Source organism: Calonectris borealis, chromosome 1 (assembly GCF_964195595.1).
Source record: "Calonectris borealis chromosome 1, bCalBor7.hap1.2, whole genome shotgun sequence".
Lineage (NCBI taxonomy): Eukaryota > Metazoa > Chordata > Aves > Procellariiformes > Procellariidae > Calonectris > Calonectris borealis.
This window is the reverse complement of record NC_134312.1, coordinates 117,301,244-117,320,773: the sequence shown is the minus strand read 5'-3', so window position 1 is coordinate 117,320,773 and position 19,530 is coordinate 117,301,244. Positions and strand designations below refer to the sequence as shown.

The 19,530-nt window shown below is 43.9% G+C and overlaps 2 protein-coding genes across 14 annotated transcripts in view; one reads left to right on the top strand and one right to left on the bottom strand.

Moving 5' to 3' along the window:
• The window catches only part of SON (SON DNA and RNA binding protein), a 41,556-nt gene extending 37,765 nt beyond the window's left edge, over nt 1-3,791 (bottom strand). For 7 of the 11 annotated variants that reach the window (XR_012676956.1, XR_012676957.1, XR_012676958.1 and 4 more), the window contains exons 1-2: nt 3,341-3,608; nt 1,493-1,659 (exon numbers count right to left, since the gene is read on the bottom strand). Coding sequence is in view for 8 of the 11 variants with exons in the window: in XM_075171892.1 (XP_075027993.1) it covers nt 1,493-1,659; nt 3,341-3,453 (280 nt within the window). In the remaining 3 variants the exon portion in view is untranslated. Of the gene's footprint in view, nt 1-1,492; nt 1,660-2,414; nt 2,623-3,340 lie in introns of those variants that run through there. The other 4 variants (XM_075171867.1, XM_075171860.1, XM_075171884.1 and 1 more) reach the window with 4 other exon arrangements.
• A 2,169-nt stretch (nt 3,792-5,960) lies between these two features.
• The window catches only part of GART (phosphoribosylglycinamide formyltransferase, phosphoribosylglycinamide synthetase, phosphoribosylaminoimidazole synthetase), a 41,175-nt gene continuing 27,605 nt past the window's right edge, over nt 5,961-19,530 (top strand). Inside the window, exons 1-3 of one of the 3 annotated variants that reach the window (XM_075171669.1) lie at nt 5,961-6,023; nt 14,427-14,575; nt 18,718-18,813. In XM_075171669.1, the coding sequence (XP_075027770.1) occupies nt 14,431-14,575; nt 18,718-18,813 (241 nt within the window). In that variant the 5' untranslated portion in view covers nt 5,961-6,023; nt 14,427-14,430. Of the gene's footprint in view, nt 6,024-10,097; nt 10,115-11,487; nt 11,552-14,426; nt 14,576-18,717; nt 18,814-19,530 lie in introns of those variants that run through there. The other 2 variants (XM_075171675.1, XM_075171684.1) reach the window with 2 other exon arrangements.

Genomic DNA, 19,530 nt, shown 5'->3' with positions numbered 1-19,530 from the left:
AAATATGAGCTATATATTCAAGTATACCTGTATGTTATCTTCAATGATTATATTTATACCAGCCAGTGCAGCAATATGGATTCTCCAATTATAATCTGGTTGTGATTACAAAGCATACTCTTTCAAGTAAGCCATGCAAAATCATTCAAAAACTGTTGGTAATTGCAATACTATTAAATGAACATGACTTAAGATTCCATAAACAAGTATCTGAAGTAGTTTTAAGCACATACATTTTTACGGAATAAACAGCTTAACAAAAAATAGTGTTTCCACCAACACTGTTGTGAATGCAATGAAAGAGGACAATGAAGCAGAGTCGAGTGACCTTTTCTACACATCATTTTCATATAATCTCTGCTGTCCAAAAGCAATATAACTCCTTTCCAGATATGAACAGTGGGAACGTTTACCATAAGTTAAGTTTACTAACTTGTCAGGTTAATAGGTCTCACTTATTTATTACCATGTTAGCTTGCCTCATTCTTCCAAGACAGAAGAACAAAAATACAAAAAGAAAAAAACCCAGATGCCAGCGTGAAGTGCTGCTTGTACAGTGAAAGACTGTTGAAAATGCTCACGGTAAACAAACCACTGTGCATAAAAGAAAGAAAAAACAATTCCAACACCTTGCAAACAGAATCTCTGAAATAAACAATTTTCTATGCTGCCTCTTAAAAAAAAATTCACTCTGGAACTATACTTACCAAACACATAGCAGTCACCTATGTTTCAACTCCAAAATATCAGAAATGCAATAATTAGAGCCTTCATCTCACTAACTCTCCTGATTCAAACATTTTACAGAAAGGACTAGTCCCATGAGAAGTGATACTCATATGTAACTTTTTGGCATAATAAATCCAGTAATTTATTTAAGTTATGAGATTTTTCCATAAAAATTTCTTAACCTTTGGAAGATTGCAGTCTGAGTATCTACGTTTTAAAGGTAAGTGCATTATTCATTTTAAAACAACAAAGCATCTTACTCTGACAGAACAGTTCTGAATTCTAATAAATGATTTTTAGAAATAATCTTGCAAACCAATCCAAAACAACACAATGATGCTTCTATCCATCAGTACCAGCTTTGTTAGTAAGAACTGCTCATTAAGACCCTGAAGTAGGTATATACAAAATAAAGCACAATTATAGAGAGAGAGACATTATTTATACGTTTTAGCATTATTGTAATGGAGAGAAAAGAAAAATAAATAAATAAAATTTTGCACACTAAGTAATGCTTTCATATAATAACCTGCTTCAATTTTTAAATCACGTATTTCTCTGTCCATCTATGGTTGTAAATCACAGTAGACAAAAAAAAATACTTAACAAATATTACAATAAACATACAACTTGTCAGATGAAGCTCAGTGAGCTTCTAAAGTACTGAAAAATACTTTTTCATCTCTGTAAAATTGATTCAATTTTAAGCACTATGACAACCTTCTTAAACAAGAATATATTTGCCAAATGTGTTTTCATTTACCTGATTTGCACTGCAGCTCTGTATCAAGGGCTCCAGAGAGCACTTCCTCTATTTTCTGCACTATCTGATCATTCTGACGACTCCCAGCACCAGCAACAGTGTCATCTGAAGGGTTGGCTTGCTCAGCTGGGATTGTGTCACCATTGGGCTGGCCTTCTACCTTTCCACTAACCAAAAAAAATATCAACATAATACAAGCAATTTTGAGCCTTTTTAACCTTTTTTTTTAATTCATAAGCATTTATTATACTCAACCCTTCAAAACAGTATTTTAGCCTCCTGAAGAAGCTATGCTTTTACTGAAACATCTGCCTTTTGATTAACTTTCACTTATTCAGAACAGAACACGTTGTGACAACTGAGTATTAGGCACAAGGCAGGAAAACGTGTTCTTGAACATGCCACAGTCTCCGTGCTTTATATAAGAACTTGTATAGGCTCCCCTCACACAATAAACACCCATCACTCACTCTTCTCCAGCAGATTTTGCTTACTTTGCGAGATAAGGCTGGGGAAAACTAAGCGAGCTTAAATGTGCTAAGACCAGTAAGACAAATCGCACAGACGCTCGCCCCTTCCCCTCTTGCCCCGACACAAGAGACCAACACCGAAAACCCGTAAGTGAAAACGGGTGCGCGTTCGCCAGGAGACAACGCGTGCGTCCGCCCGCCCTTCCTCCCTGCCCCCCCCCCCCCCCGCCGTGTTGTCGCTGAAGGCGCTCGCAAGGGCGCGAGCCCCCGGGCCCCGCCATGTTGACGCCGAAACGACCCGCAAGAGACCTAGGCTGCGGCGCGTCTCCCTCCGTCCCGAGGCGGGGCCCGCGCACTTCCCCCCTCAGCACACCCCTCCTCTCCCCGCGCGCTAGGCCCCAGCGCGAGCGCGGCTGCGTCGCCTCCCCCGCCGCCCCGGGCAAGCTCGTTACCCGCTGTGCTGCTGCTGCTGCTCTTCCTGAATCTCCCGGAATTTGCTAACCACAAAGGACCGAAAGATCTGCTCGATATTAGTCGCCATGACAGCCCTACCGCACCGGCACCCCGCCCCGCGCTCCGCTTTCCTTCCTGCCGAGACGCGGGGCCTCCAACATCCCACAAGGCACCGCCGCAACTAGAGGCCGAGGGCCCTTGCTGACGTACTCGCTAGATGCTCTCTCGCGATTGGCTGCCCTCTAACGGATGACGCAGCGAGGGGGGGGCGAGGGAAACAACCCAGGCCTCCGGACGGCCGCTCTAGCGCTGAGCAAAAGCCATAGAGCGCCAGCCCCGTCTGGCTTCCGGGCGGGGGGGGGGAGGAAGTCTCGTGTCTCGGAGAAGTTCGCCGCTCCCCCCTCCCCCCCGCAGGAGCGCGCCGCGCCGCCATGTTGTTGCACCCCCACCTCGCCCGCCCTCCCCACCCCACCGGCTGCGCGCCCACGAGCAGGCGGCCGCGCGCCTCCCCCCCGCCCCCCCCCCCCCCCAGCCCCCACACCCCCCGCGAGAGGCAAAGCCCCGGCGGGCCGCCCTGCCCCCCACCCCTAACGGCTGAAACCGTTAACTGCCGTTCTGCCCCCACACCGACACCCCCCCCCGGCCGTTCTCGGCCCCTCTCGCGCCCCGTACACCGAAAAGCTGCGCCTGAGCCTCCCGGAGGGGAGGAAAAGAAAGGGGAGTCGGTCGGTGGAGGGCACCATGGTGGCCGGTGACCGCCGGTCCCTGCGGCCCTCTCCCCGTCCTCCCCCCCCCCTCCGCACACCCACCCACCCACCCACCCTTCCCCACCGCTTCCCCCGCCGCGATCGCGGCTGTCTCCGGCGGCCACCGGGACCCGGAGCCGTCTGGGCCTCCGCGGAGAAGGCCGGCGGCCGGCACTCACCTCGCCGAGGGCCGGAGCGGCGGCGGCGGCGGCGGGGCCATGGTGGGCTGAAGCGTATGGCTCTGCGTGCCGGCGGGCTCGGGGCCGGTGGGGGTGGGTGGGAGCGATGCCATTGGTCTCCATGGAGCGGGGCCAAGCCCCGCGTCTCCGCCGCCCCGTGTGCCGAGCGCGGGCAGCGCCTAGCAGGGGGGCCTGCCCGCACACGAGTGCTGCATCACAGGGCCCGGCACTGCGCTGCCCTCACTTACCCGAGCGGCTCCATGCGAAAGGCGCCCTCCCCCTCCGCCGTGAGAGCAGGCAGCCCGGCTGTGACACGCACATGTGCTCCGGGGGCTGTCTGCGGGGCCAGGCGGCGCGGGCGGGCGCCCCGCGAGATGGGAGAAAAATTAAAGGAACAAAGAAAGAGAGGGAAAATGCCGCCGCCGTGAAAAAATAAATGGCACCTGAGTGAAAGCTGGCCCTGGCCTCAGCCCACCTGCAAAGCCATGTCTTCTGCGAGGTGTTTTGCTGGAATGCACCAAAATCAATTTGTCCAGAGTACAGCCACCCTGGGGGGGCCCTTCATGCTGCCTCAAAACGATTCCCAAGTATATATCTGTGCAAATACGACTTTGTCATTCTCAGTCCTGTAAAACCGAAAAATCCTACCGCTGGAAGACTCTTCCCACATAGAGTTTCTTCTGGTGTCATGAAGTAGTAACTTAGGGGGGTTAGTTGACCTGAAATAAATTTAAAATATCTCAAAACCTAGGTATTTAATTGCTGCTGGGGTCTTTATTTGCAACATCAGCCTCAAGTTCAACATGGTTTAATATTCACTTGCAACACCCTTTAAAAGCAGCATTGTTCTTTACTGTGTATTGCTGGGAGGCGGTGTGTCTTAATATTGTCTTTGGAAAAATAATGGATTTGATACTTGGATCAATTTGCTTACTTCTATGTCACAGCTGATTTATTACATTTATAATAGAAAGCGGTTATATTTAAGAGGCCCTTTTACAAATAACCTGTACCTTTCATGCCATGCCAACATCGATATACTTTAGATCTCACCAATAGAATACGGTATCTAGTTTCTGGTATTCAGTGAGCTAAAGATTGAAAACGTTGCACTTGAACAATTTCAGACGTATTTAGATTCCCCTGATGCAAATGGCCTAGTCTAGACCAGGCATGCTTTTACCCAGAAACAAGTAGTGATGTTCTACATAGGCATAAGGTTGCTAGTAGGGGCCTTGCCGTAACAAAGCTGCAAAGGCTTTCGGCACGATATAATCGTCACTTACACCTTCCGAAAAAACCTCAGCTGTACTCAGGAGAACAGCAGGTTAGACTGGCATAACTTAGCCTGTGTTAGGGGCTTCAGACAGAAAAGCTCTTCCAGGCAGGGGTCACACCTCCAATGCAGGCCGAGGGGAACCCACACCTTGGACCTGCCCTCCGTCAGGACAGGGACCCTTTTCAACTGCAGTTAATGCATTCAAAGTAGCTTAACCACACTGATATCCCTACCAGTGTAGGCCTCCATCTACACAAGGAAAACCATGAAGACAGGTACAAAAAAAAGCCAGGGAAGGATTTTGGTGCATGCTGCGTATGTCGCTCTGGTTCCCTAAAAATTAACATGGGCAAAGTAATAACTACAAAAATGACTATTCATAGAAATGAGGATTCACAGCCCCACAGGAAAATAACTATCCCTGCTCTCCCTTCCCATCTCTGTTTGCTGTAAAAAAAACACAACCCTTTAGTTAAACACTGTCATTCAGTTAGGTGTTAGGTAGCTTTCAGATTAATTAAATGAAATATTTTACTTTCATCTTGTCAAGACCAGTGATAGTTGCTGATACATTTAGTGTTCAATTTGTGAACATAGTATTATGGGACTTCACTAATAGCAGTTCTGCTGCAATTGTCAGTACTACTTAGAGCATTTATTCATGTGACTGTTCCCTTTTAAAGCAAGAGTCAAAGGTGTGCTTAAATATGCAAACAGTATTTATTAAACCTGTATTTCATAAGCTAATTTACACAGAACAGTGAGGTTTATTATAGCTTTTTTTTTTTTTTTGGGGGGGGGAGAAGCAAAACTATGGATCAAATCTGTTTTCATTAACAGTATTGTTGCACAATTTTAGTGCTAAATTGGACTAAATGTTGCCCAATACTCTTTGGTTTCATAAAGTAGAAAGTTCAGTGTGGTACAAACTAAGGAGTTGCTCCTACCCAGTACTTGAAGTTACATAGAAGCATTGCCCCTGAGAGAACATAGAAACAAAATCAATCTTTGCACAGTCTTACCCAGCCAACTTAATAAACTATCACTTTTACCCTCTGGAGCGATACTCTACTTCCTAGATAAAGTAAAAACAATAACCTACATATAGGCAAGGATTTTCGGCCGGCTCTAGCACCTTCCCGGCCCAGCTCAGCACGCTCCGCAAAGCAGCAGCTGCCCCGAGCGGAAGATATTTCTAGACTTTTTACGTGCAAAAGCCAATTAATGGCTCTCCAAGCTGAGACATTGATTACCCTTCCTTCCTTCCCTCTCGCCCCGCTTTTCGGCCCCGGCCCCCGCCCCCGGGCCGACCCGCCGCCATGTCGCGGTGCCCCCTGGGTACTGTAGTTTTCGGCGGCGCGGCGGAGGATGCCTTCCCGCTCCTTAAAATCCCCCTGAAGGAAAGTAAGTTTTTCTTTCGCTCTGGAGAACGGCAGGCTCCGCGGGCCGCTCTGTCTCAGTGTCGCTGCCCGTAGCCAGCCTCCCGGGGCCGGGCTGTTCGGCGGCGGCGCGGGAGGGGCGAGGCGGAGGCGGCAGCGGGGCCATGTGCTCCCCGCTGCCGGCGCGGTAAAATGGCGGCACGGCTGGGCACGGTGCGGCGCCTTCCTGCCGGCCCCTGCTGCACCCAGGCGGCCGCGGAGAGCGGGCCTCGCCTAAAACCCCGGGCGGCTGTAGTTTAGCCCGGGTCCTGCTCTGCCCCGCACCTACGGCTATGGAAGGGCGGGTGGGGATCTGGTTGCTGACGGCTTATTCATTTATGTGTTTATTTTAACTGCGTGTCTCCCGCCCAGATTTACTTCTGGGGAGCTTGGTGTGTAGCATTTTTAAATGTACTGCACTTTAAAGTATTTTTAAACGCACATGGCTTTTATTTCTCCGGGTTTTTTTTCACTGCTCTGTTTGGTCTGGAAAAAGTGGTGAAATATTTGCTTTAAAGTAAATATTAAACTTCTAACCTCTCTTGTTTTGAACTTTGACTCACTTTGATTCTTTCCCTGCTGTTTGTGAAGTCGGGGGCTTACCAGCTTTAACATTGGCCGGGTTTTTTTTTGCTGTTTTTTTAATCTATCCAGTGGGTACTTGAAATTAATGAGCAGAGTTAACACTTATTTCACTATGTTGTGTGTATAACTGAAATAGTAACACAGAAAGGTCATTTCTTCCCCCCCACCCCCCCACCCCCGTTCATTCTGATTCTCACCTCGTAGCTTCTGCTGAGGCTTTGATGATGAAAGACACTGAGCACTTCCAGCTTCCTATATAGAGTTTGATGTGTCAAAATTTAGTACTTCGGGGAGAGTGATAAAACTTTTAAGGTGTGTTTATTTTTAGTAGTGAAACTTGCAGTAACATTTTGCCTAGGAAACACACAATCCAGCCTTTTGGAGGATCACACCGGGAGGCAAGACGCCTGACTTGCAGAGCCTCAATTCAGGCCATGAAAGACATATGTTTTATTCTCAGCTCCGATTCAGGCCTTCAATGTGATGCTCTGGTTTCTGCAGGGGTGAAACACAGATGATAATGACTTTTCTTGGGGTGTCTGATCCACCACACTATATGGCCAGATGAGAGCCAGGAATTAGTCCTAAATAAAACGCATGAGCAAAAGAAGCGTATTTAAACCCAAAGCTGTAACTAAAAACCATAATTGCCACCTGATTCTGGAGGCCTCTGAACTCCTTAAGCAACTCTTTACGGTATTGAAAGCTGAGGAAATTAAAAGCTCTCTAAGGCCATGCTGTTTTCCTTCAGGATGAGCCTAATGCTGCCCTAGCCTAAGCTTGCAGTTCCATCATCTTATTTTGGCCATTTTGCCAGTTTAGGTGCCATGGCTGTTTGTTTCTGCACCTTGCGTTGCATCAGCAGAGCTGCCTGCACAGTTGGTGTGGTGAATTTCCTCAGGAAACGGATCCATACAGGAAAAAATTGTGGAGAGACATGGATCTCTTCCCCTCCCCAGCCCTCATTTGATTCTCTGATCCGACTCACCCTGTGACTATAAACAGGCTGGGGCAAGAGGTGGGAACGAGCAGTTGGGTGAGAAGATAAATTGTGAAGCAGCATTTGCCACCGATTGCGTTATGGTCTCTCAATCAATCAAGATGATCTGAGGGTGCAGTGTACAGGACAACTGGGCTGATGAGCAGTTTGCTGCAGCAAAAACCGAGCTCTTTTCACCCTCTCTGGCTGCCACCTTCTGCTGCTTCCCTTGTACTGGCTGCAGTGATCACTTCATCCCTCAGTGAGTAAGTTTAGCTCACTAAACTGGCAGAAAAGCATTTCCTTTATATGTGCATATATATATATTTACTTTACTGCGTTGGTTACTGTTGTAGTGTTAGTTTTCCAGCTTTATTGGCTGCCTGATCCAAGTGACTGCACACCCTTGGCACACACGGGTGGGAGAGGGAAGGAGAGACTGGAGGTGGAGAAGTTGGTGGGACCAATGGGAGGCTGCACCGGCAAAGGGCAGCACGAGCCAATTGTGAAATACCAGTCGGTGAACCTGCAGCTTGCGCATTTCAGCCTCCGCTTGGTCTCCAAGCTTGAACGGGGGCCAGCAGTTGGCAGAGGTTCGCCAAGAAGTCCAGCTTGGAGCTCACCTCGTGTGTGCCGAGATCTGTGTGCACTCATAACGTGAAGCAGACTCTTAAGAAATGACTTGGCCTGCTGATTAGAGCATTAATTTAGAAAGCAGAAGAGCAGGGTTCAGCCTGAGGGGGGTTGGGACCATGCGATCTGGCTGCTGGCGAGGTCAGAAGCCGAATAAAGGATGGCAGGTTCCCGGAAGAGAGCACGGCAGCAGCCTACCTGTTGGAGTCGGGAGGAGGAAGTCCTAGGTTTTGGCTTCTTCTCTAAGCGGTTCTTTCAATATTTTATCCCATTACAGGTTTATGAAAAAAATGCATAAATGGTCCTGACTGCTAGGGATAGAAACTAATGCTACACTGGGTGGGGAGGCAGCTGAATTGCACAGCCTTCCCAGTTTTGTGTTCTTGCTGTGTCCTGTGAGCCTTAATTTCTTTTCCCTCTCCTGCCTAGCTACAAGAGGAAGAATAAACCTTCTCCTTTAGTCCAAAGCCAAGTGGTAAGAGCTCTTTTCCAGGGACTGGAGGGTGTGGGTTTGAACCTTCTGGGTGATGCTGGGCTTGGGTTCTTTGTGTTTGGGGTAAGTGCTGTCACTGCTGGGCCATTTTGTAGCCTAAGCTCTAGGAAGGGTAGGAGTTAAGACACTCTGGGCAAGGACCGTATCTTTTGTATAAAGAAACTTGAATGCCTGCATCAGATTTCCTGAATCCCAGTGTTAGGAAGCTAAGATACTGCAGCTTTTAAATAGGCTGCAGCTAAGGTTAAATGTTACGCGTGCCGTGGTAAGAGTAGATTGCTGTTGCCTGAAAGGCAGGTCTTGTCCTCGAGTTCTTGTGCTCAGCTCTGTTGTGCCATCCATTCACTGTTAGTGTCTCTAGACCTTGGCAGATTGCCCTTTAAGCCAGTTCAACTTACAGAGATCCGTTTTTGATTGGTTGGGTTTTTTTGCTCAGGTTAGTTTTAGTTTTATGAAATCTCAGTGAATTGGCTAGGCTCAGGTGAGCACTGGAGCCAGTACAAGGAAGGGGAAAGTGTGTCTGGGTTCACGACATCCCCTTTCAATAACAAGGTGTATTAATGGGTCCAGCATTGATGCATGTGTAAATTTTCACAGCAGAGTGTAAACCTGCTTGAGCAGCAAATACCTTTTAGTGAAGGGCTGAAGCACTTTGGATGCTGCACAGTGCAACATTTTAAATATATTTAAGTGTTATTATTGTCACTCCACCCTCAGCTCAGATTTTGTTGAAACTAAGACACTAAAAAGTATCTTTTTACCCTACTTTGTTTTGTGCCACCTTTTCCACACAGATTTTCAAGATTTGGTGTTCTTTGGTTCACCAAAGCAAAACGTACTCCACCCAGGTCTCTCAATCGAGGAGCACAGAGAAAACCAACAACATTGGAGCTTAACTTAAAAAAAAAAAAAACAACAGTCTGAAGCAGTGAGCTGCCAGTAGTCATGCTCTTTACTGTTTGTGCTATGTTGCATAGATCTTATTTTAATTGCACCTTTTTACTGTTTTAGTTAGGGGTGAGGTAATAATGCAATGGCTTATTATGAGACTCCACCTAGTTGAGATGAAATACTTAGGTAACTTGCACCACACACTTACGATATGAAACTGAAACTTGGGAAGAAATTGCTTAAGGAGTTTACATTTTCTCATACAGTTATCTTCATAAATACAAACAAGGAGCTCAGTTTAACCCCTGTTAATAGGGAAGGGACAGCAACTGAGTTAGTAACCTTATCTCACTTCTACTGGTATTTGAAATCTCACTGTGCCTTGTGGAGGAGTCAGGATGGAGAAAGCTATCAGACACTGTTGGTTTTGCCTTCCTCACTTTATTTTCTCTGCTCCACAGGCCCTGACCTAGTGGAATTGTTGCCCAGCTTCTTGGTGAGCCCTACCTTTTGTGGAGGATAAAGGTCTCTAGGCTGATGCTCGTCCCTGCTGACTTACTACTGGCAACGTCAGGGATAGGCTCTGGAAATCAGCTTGTTTTCACTCTATCCTCATGTCCTCTCCTCTTGGATACGAGGAGTGATTAGCTTGTTTCTGCTCTCCTGTTCTTATTTCCTATAAGGACCTAATAACAGCCCTTGCCTGAAATGCTACCTGTCTTTATTTTAAAACCTCTTTCAAACAAACGTATCTTCCTTCTTTACAATAGCAGACAATGGTTGCTTAAGGTAATTACATACCGTATTTTGGAATCTTTTTGGAGTTTAAGGGTTTTAGATATTGCTTCCAAAAAAACCTGAGTGTGTGATAATCCTCACAGAAGAAATATCTACCTTGTGAATGGCTTTTGTCTTTTTGAGAACAAATTTTTAACTCCTGGATTACTGACAAAATAAAAAGAAAAGTCGCCTCTTGGAATTTTCATTTTTAATGCAAGATATTGCTGGGCAGCAGAGGACCTACATGGCATCTTTTTATGTCAGTGTGAAAAAGAAAGGCTGCAACTGCTAGATTTGAGCCTCCTAAACTGGGATTGCCACCAGAAGTTCTTCTCAAGCTACATCCTTAAATAAAAGTTGCTAGGATACCACTTGTGGGATGCACAAATAATATTAAGTTTTGAAACAAATGGCTGAAACTTATTTTTTACTCACATTTTGTTATAAAATGGTTAAATTTTATTTGAACTATGATATATGGCGTCTTCTATTTACCTGCTCCCCTATAGAACTTTATGCTGTATATTTTTTTTTTTTTTTCCAGCTGACAGTAGTATTAGAATACATTACTTTTGGGGGAAAAAGGAAGTGATTATTTGACTGAGTTGCCAGCATGGTGAGTTACTTTAGCTGGCAGCAGTGTCACTGGATCTTCAAGCCTGTCCTTCTACTATTTTTAAGCAGTAGGCTTAATGGAACGTGAATGTGCATCATGCACCTTACTCTTTCATACTGTTGATATGCATAGGACTATGTATAGCCTCATTTTTATGCATTGCAAAAATGCATAGCCTCATTTTTAGATTGAAAAGGGAATGTTTACAGTCTGATTAGTAAGCAGTTTTTAACTGCAAAAAATACCTGTGATGGGACAGAATTTATTTTGCATGTTTTGAGACAACAGGATGGGCTTCTGCTCTGCAAAGTTTTTGCTCGTCACTCCTAGACCATTTGTATGCAAGTTTCTGTCCCCTCTTCCCAGCTGGAATGGCTGAAGTTTCCCATTCATTGGCTAGCTGCACAGTGTCGTCAATGGGGCGGTAATATTGGGACGGGGTACTACATTTTAACCGGAGGCTGCTTATCTCCTTTCTCTTTGCCCATCTGAACTCTTGAATACTACTTTCCTCAGACTGGCAGCACGTAGGATAGAGTAAGTATGTTCTCTGTTTGTGTTTGAATCTCTGCACTCAGTTCTGAGGTACTTGTAAGAAAACGTTGTAATGTGTGTAGTTCAACTTATTATTGATAAAATTGGCCTTAAAAATTATTATTTAATGATGACTGTCTGTGGACAGCACTGGAAACATGCTTGTTTGGTTTAACTTTAGTGTAGGAGATAGCTGCCTGCTACATGATAAATGTTTATTCTTTTATATTGCTTTTTTTTGACCTAGGTAACTGACTTTATCTAACTCATCCCTTCATTGTAGCCAGCCCCTTTTATCTTTTCTTTTTGCTTGAGTTGTAACGTAAAAGAGGTTTAGCGTAACTTGATATCCCAAATATGTATACCATAACTGATAATTTTTACCCCAACATTTTTTTTTTCTTGTAAGTAATCCTGGAGTTTTGTAATTAAAACAACTCTGCAATTTTGCAACATGTATATTTTGTGAAACTCTGGTGATTAGAAAGCTATTGGTCTCCCCCCACCTGAAACTACAATTAAATTTTAACTCTAGTGTGTTTAGTTCATAGTGAACAACTCACTGTTAATTTTCTATATTTTATCCTTCTATTCGTGTTTGTTTTGTCTTTATTCTGACTGGATGTTTTGCCTAAAAGTGTCACTCTGAACAAATCATTCCTTTGTTAATGGATTAAAATACATTAGCAAATGCCATAGGAATACCTTCTAAACATGGGTGGGCTCTTCCTGTCTAAAGTTTGTTACAGAGGACTTGGATTTAAAAATCAGGCTCACCATACGCATGGCATAGTGCCCTCAGAGCAGAAGCCATTTCCTGCGTAGTCCAGGTCCTCGGGAAGGACGGGCTTCTCCAGGGTCAGAGCTATCGGAGCAGCTTTATTCAAGTCAATCTGTAGCAGCTGACGTGGGGGAGAGGCGCATGCCCCTGCCTCATCAGTTGGCTGAAAATCTGCTTTCCGTCATGTCTTTTTGCTTTTCGCTTAGAAATCTGTTGGGTTTTTTTCTTTTCTTTTATTTAAGATGTGCTTTGTGCTAGTCGTCCTCTCTTGTCCTCCTGCAAAGGAGGGGACCGCAGAGGAGTCCTGACTTTTCACTGCTCTTGGAAATGGAGCTGTCACCCGTGTGTATTCAAGCTGCATCGCGTGTCGGGGGTTTTTCTCTGAGCTCGCCTTGGGAGGCACTGTACACATTGGCAAGCACAGGTCAACGACCAGCCGCTTAATGGAAGAGGCACAGGGAGCGACCAAGGGTTGCGTGTTAGGTGTGCTGGGATTACAGCGGGGAGACTGGTTGTTCCTTTTGACTAAAACTCTTATCTGGGCTGCCTTCCTCCCCCCCATGAATGGGAGGTCGTTTGTACGGCAGAGGGACACATGAGGCCTCTTCGCTGGCCATGCAAAGTCCTTTAAATAAATTGTACCGTTTTCCACACGAAATTCTTTTTGTTTATTCTCATTACTTAACATGTTTTAAGCCATTTTTTATAGGTGTAGATCATTATTTTGCATATGTTGTGATTTAAATTTTCTGCAAGTAGTGCATGCTGCACTTGTAGCTGCTCGCTTTCTGCTTCACTGAATAGATTCTTCAGGGACCGTTTGACTTCTGTGAATAAAACTCTCACTTTAACCAGTGCAGTGGCATCGTTTGTGTACGTAATTTATATATAGTTGGACTAACGTGACTCTGACAGCTTATTCTTTGAATAGCTTAGGAGGCTAGCCTTTGCTTTTCAAGGAACTCCAAATAAAGACATATGTACTTATTTTACAAATTACGTACTTACTTTATTTCTTTATTTACTGTTTTCTGAATTCCAGTGGGTTTTTTCAGTGTAAGCGAACCCTTCTATTCCCTTGTTAGTTGTGTGGTGTCATTGTCGGGATAGCAATTCTGAGGTGACGTACATCAGTAAATATGTAGAGAATACACATAGAAGTAAACATGTCTTAGAAAGCCAAGGCTGCTCAAAGAAAAAATTGTAATATTGACATGAATCCAATATGTGTAAGTTCTGTGTACACACACACATAAGGTCATTTTTGTGACCATTTTGTTTCCAAACTGCTGAAAAGGTTTTGGACAGTTTATAATGAAATTGTAGCCTTTGTTCATACACCTACTTTCTGCAGGCCAAGAGAGTGCTAATGTGTTTTTCTAAAACTCAGCAGAATGGGAGAGAGGAATGGATGTCCTGCAGTACCTTCTCAGAGCGAGTTCCTTTATTAATGACACCTGGTCTTCCCTGTTGTTTGCCTCGTGGTTGTTCTCTCCTAAGGAAAGTCAGAGCTGGAAGTTTGATTTCCTTGTCTTATTGCTCTTAGCCTTTCTTTTTCCTGAAGTATTTAGAGCTCTTTCAGATATTACCTCTAAAAAGTCTTAAGTGGTCCCATACAGCTCCCAACACTGTAATACTGTGTTCATACAGTTAGTTCATCAGAAGGGCTTTGCCCTTTGCAGACTTGGATTCTCCAGGAATTTTTATAGGTTACACGTCACAGCCCGGTCACTCGTAAGGGTTTTTCCTATATCACAGACTTCTGTATAACTTGGAGCAGTTGCCAATCTGACTAAAGGAAAACCAGGATGGATTGCCCTGCGGGTTACTTCTGTGTTCTGGAGCGGTTCAGTCTTTGACATTTAGTTTATATCACATCTGATTAAGTCAGTTATCCATTTTCATGTACATCTCTCTCTCTTTTTTTTTTTAAACCAACAAAACCCTTATAGAAATATCATTGCCTGAAACAAAGCGACATCATTCACCTCCATTAGCAGTTGCGTTGCACTTAAAACCGTGGTCTGTGAAGCTCTTGCTTTCCTAACCTCACGCGCCTAATTCTGGCTGTTTTGCTTGTGTTCTGGTTTTATGCAGACTAATGGCCGATCAGGTGCTTGTGATTGGCAGTGGAGGGAGAGAGCATGCGCTGGCCTGGAAGTTGGCCCAGTCCCCACATGTAAAACATGTCTTTGTTGCGCCAGGAAATGCAGGAACAGCTGACAATGGAAAAATTTCAAATTCAGGTAAAAAGAAAAAATACCCTTTTTAAATTTGATAACTCAACAAATAAGTTGTTCCGTTCATGGATCTGTTAATGTGAAAGGATTATTATTATTGCTATTTTTTAAGGTTCCAGACATGTGAAATAGATGGTAGCAGTTAAGAAATAAAAACGTCTGAGCAAAACCTTGTGCAACTACCACTCATTTTATACGATCTCAGTTGTGATAGCTAGTTCTTTGGGTTTGAGGGTGGAGGATGCAGCCAAAACTTCATCTGTCCAATGCACATTCCTGCAGGAATAGAGCTTGGGATAGCTGCAGTGGTTCCTGCCTCCCAGCAGCCTAGCAGGGAAGGGGTGATGGTTTCTCTTGGTACGCACTGCAGTTCAACAACTGGTTGGTGAACAGCTGAAAAGTGCCTGAAGCAAATGCCAGCACCTAAAGTACTAAATTCACTATTATATTTTCAGAAGTGCATTGAAGCCCTGTGATCCCTACAACCTTTGATGAGAATACTTTCTCACCTGACATGTTCAACCATAGAAAAACATTCATTTCTTTGTCTTAGTGACCTTAAGAAGTTAAGGTTATTTTCAAATGTTTCTCTCTTCGTACTGACTGCCTGTTTTGAGCTTCTAGCTTAATATGTTAAGCTCTGACTGGCTATAATTGAAACTATTCATAGTTATTAGTTTTGAGAAATCAAGCTTAAGGTATTTCAAATTGAGCATCCAAAATTACGTGCTGCATTTTAAAAAATATACTGGTCTAAGGTGCTTGCCTGGAGGCACACAGTGAATTAGTACAAAACCAGGGGTAATTACTCAGAGGTTCCTGTCTTGTGTCCTTTATATAACAGATCCTGAATTAGGTAGTTTAAACAACCGACTTAAGTTTCCACTTCAAAAAATGTGATAACATACGGAATTAAAGTTAACATAGTATGCATGTGAACATGAATTATGTACCTCAATTTTCTGCATTCATATTTCTATGTGAGTAAAATCTTTTTTGTTACCATCTCATGTGGAAGCATGAATCCTGTCAGATTCTTGTACAGCAGGTAATTATCATACTTAATTCCATTGGAATGCTTAATTACAGGCTGTTTGAATAACTTTGTCCTTAATTTCTTTGACTAGTCACAGTCTCGTAAGTAGTTTTTTGTTCTATTTGGTCTCTGAGGAGAGGGCCCAAGGAAGAGCCTGACAGGAAAGTCACACGTTTCCTTTTCATCCCAGAAAGTCAAACAAAAACCTTTACCCTTATGCTAAATGGAGTCAATGCCAGTCTGTATGGCCTGCAGAATGTTAATGTCAGTATTTTTTTGCAAGCGGTGTCTTTTAAAAACTGCTGTGCTTTTCCCTCACCTTGTTATTCCATAAAAAATACTGCACCCTCAACAGTGGAAAATATTTGAGCGTGTGCGTAATAATGCTCGAGCCAGGTCCGTGAAACCTACCATGTGTACTAAAATCTTTTTTTCTAGACTATGGGCTCACATGTACTTTGGGAGAGAAATCCTCAGCCAACCAGGAGACGGGAAGAATCTAGAATTTATGAAGAGTTTGACTTCTTTGGTTTTTAAGGAGACAATTTGTCTTATCTGCTCAGGCATTTTAGTCCTACCACTGCGGTCTATATTTTAACTCAGGAGAAAATGGAAACAGCTTTACAGAAGCATGTGAGCCCTATTATATTGTGTGAGCCTGGGCAACAATGTCTGTGAAACTGCTACCATTGTTTCTGGTTTTTTTGGTATAATCAAGGCTCTGAAGGTTCATTCTCCCTTCATGGTTCATGAGATTGCCTTTAATTAGCATTGAAACTCTGGTTCTCAAATGATTTCTGAAACATATAAAAGTGAGCTTAGAATTATAAATAACGTTAAATCCTTCAAACCCTGCCTGTATCTAAGTCAAAAAAAGTTTTCATGGTTAATTTGAGTCAGTTATCGTTTCTGACAATAAAGACAGATATAGGTTGAGTGGCTAAATATAGTTTTATATTCAATTTGTATTTAATTAGCGGGGCAGTTTTTGTGCCAGAAGCATACAGAATGGCTTGCTGAATCCAGAGATAGACATATGCGTGTCTATGAATGGAGTTTAGCATCCTGACACCTCCTTCCATCACTTTTTAGCTCTAGTGTAACATATACTCTTAACTTTAAGCTCTAGCTTTGAAAACCTTGGTCCAAGGTCCTTCTGTCTGGTTCGAAAGGAATGTTTAGCTGTGGTTTTGAGAAATGAAACACAGCTACAAAAATGTCCACTTTCAGTCTACATCCTGAGGAAAATGATGTTTGGGGGGAAAGTTAAAATTACGTATTAACGATGTGATTTATTCCTTTCCATTTGCTACTAGGACATTTCCACATCATGTAAATCTTGTGCCATATTCAGTGTTCATATCACTAGTAGGTCAGGCCTGTGGCAGGACAATTTGGGATGAAAAGCGCAGTCACCTTAAGGGCTCATTCCTTTCCTTGCTCCCCTTCGCATGGATTCATTTTGTGGGGAACAAGGATCGTCCCTCTTCAGAGGCCCACCAGAGCTCCCACTCTCTTCGGTCGGGATCTGCTGTTCTCCAGCTGCTTTCACAACAACCCCATGGGACTGAAAGACAATATTGACCTTTATGTTAATCAGTACTTTAAAGCCAAGTGTGTTACGCTTTTGGTTTTGCTCTCTTGTGAGCCAGAAGTCAAATGGCATAAATTGCACATGGAAGTCAAAGGCCTTTGCTTCTCCTTACTTACAAATGTTGGTGGAACAAAGTAACTGAACTGTTACACAGGTATCAAGGAGGTAGTTTTTATTAGTGTTCAGTCAGTTTTTCCCCCACCCCGCCCAAACAGGGCAAATCTATAACCAATATGTAGGTTTCAGATAGTTGCTTTTATGCCATCTCTTAGGCAGAAACGACGGCTTCTCTTGTGGAAGCAGGCAGCTTATTTTCGTACGGGATGGCGGGAGCGCAGTGGGCACCGACACAAAATCGTGCCTGTTTGCCCCGCAGAAGCTGCTGTATCACTGCCTCTCCTTTCTCTCTCATCACTTCCCCAGAAACTAGCGGGAAGAGACCATCAGCTCCCGGCGTGCTTGCCAGTACAGTCACTAACAGGAGATCACAGACAAAACTTGAAGCAAAGTAGTCCAGCTGCAAGGAGGGTCTGTGCTGGGCCGTACAGTGCTCCCTTTGCCAGCTTCGTGCCCTGATGTGTTAGTCTCCTCCCGCAGGGGCAGCCAATCCACGCCGGATCGCGCTCACCGCTTTTTTGGCTCTCTCCGGGTTCACGTTCCCGTCCTCTGTAGACCTTGGCTTTATTTATTCTTGATAAAAGCAGTGGAATTGCATTGCCTTTGCGTAAATTTTTTATCATGAGACTTGACATTATTGTCTTTCGTGCAAGCTTTTTCTTTTGTTTACACAGTTTTTGGCATTCCAAGTATCGTCATATTAAACGTTTGTTTATGGGAAGATAATGGTCCTAAAAACCTAGAACCAAATATCCTCACCCATAATTACAGCACCTGCCCTTATTAAGTTCAGCCTAATGTAAGAAAGAATGTGCAGATTCCCCTTTGTTTCAGTGGGGTCACGGTTTAGTGTGGCAATTTTTAACTGGCGCTACAGAAGGAAAGAAAAAAAGAAAAGAAAATGATTGCAATCCCACCATCAGCCATTTGTTCCTGTCCCCTACACCGTGCTGGCACAAACGTGTAAAGCTTCATGGTGACCTTACTCAGGGAGGAGACTGGCTGAAAAATATATGGTTTTTTTTTTTGCTTGTGAGTTATTTTTCACTTGGATCCTTCGCGATGCTTCTTGTGCTGGCAAACAGGATGTTTCTAGAGAAGAGAACCATTTACTCTATGACAGTATAGGGGAACCCGAAACTTTTTTCCTCACCTTCAAGAGCAAGGTCAGTTTACAATGCATGTCAAACTGCAGCCTTTGCTTGGGGGTTTGGTGGTGTATTTTGGTCCAAGCGTTGCATATAAGTCTTTATATTAGTGTATGCCTCACTCTTCCAGATTCACAATGACCTGCTATTCAAGAATGTGAGTGGTGAAAATGCTCCTTCAGCATTATGTGATAAATAAGTGCTAAGCAACCGTCATGAATGCAGTCTTACCACCTTTTTGTATCTTTGACAGCTGTTTCAGTCAACAATCATGCTGCACTTGCCCAGTTCTGCAGAGATCAGGACATCAGGCTGGTTGTGGTTGGTCCAGAGGTTCCTCTTGCCGCTGGTAAGAGAAAGCAAGCTAAAAATCATAGCCTTTATAATTTAGGAAGAAAAGTAAATTGTAGTCCCTATCTTCTGTGCACCACTCAACAGTATCTGAGTGTCTTCAGTAGGAATGGAAACAGATCCTCCGTGGGAGTTTCCCTGAAATTCAGGGTTTTGCTGTGATGAAAAGGAATTTCTGAAGGGTATTGTGTGAGCAATATAACAGTTAAAATATCCTTAAATGTTCAGTTTCTTTTTAAGTGCTTGGAATTAGTAAAAGAGGTATCAAAGTGTTTCCATATAGGAACCTTAACTAGAGTTTTGATTTTCCTATGGAGTTTTCATTTTTTGAAATAGTAATAATTTGGGACTTGGTTAAAACATTTATAAACATGTTGATAGTTTTTCTGTTTCAACCTTTTACATGATCAACAATTGTCATCTTTACAAAAGACTAAAGACGACTTTTTAGCTAAAAGCTATAATAAAACAAGGGGGGGTTGGCATCTCTTACCAATGTGGATCTTCTTAGCCCCAGATATTGCAGAGTTACCTGCTCCTGATTACAGTGAAGAATGCATCTTTTTTACCATCCATCTGGTAAAATAGGGACTGGATAGAAATATATGGCTTAGCATTCCTGACATACTTGTTCCAACAAATCAGTGCATCTGTAGACTTGGATGACATGACTCCTATAAATCATCTGGTGATTTATAAAATTTTTTTGTTGTCA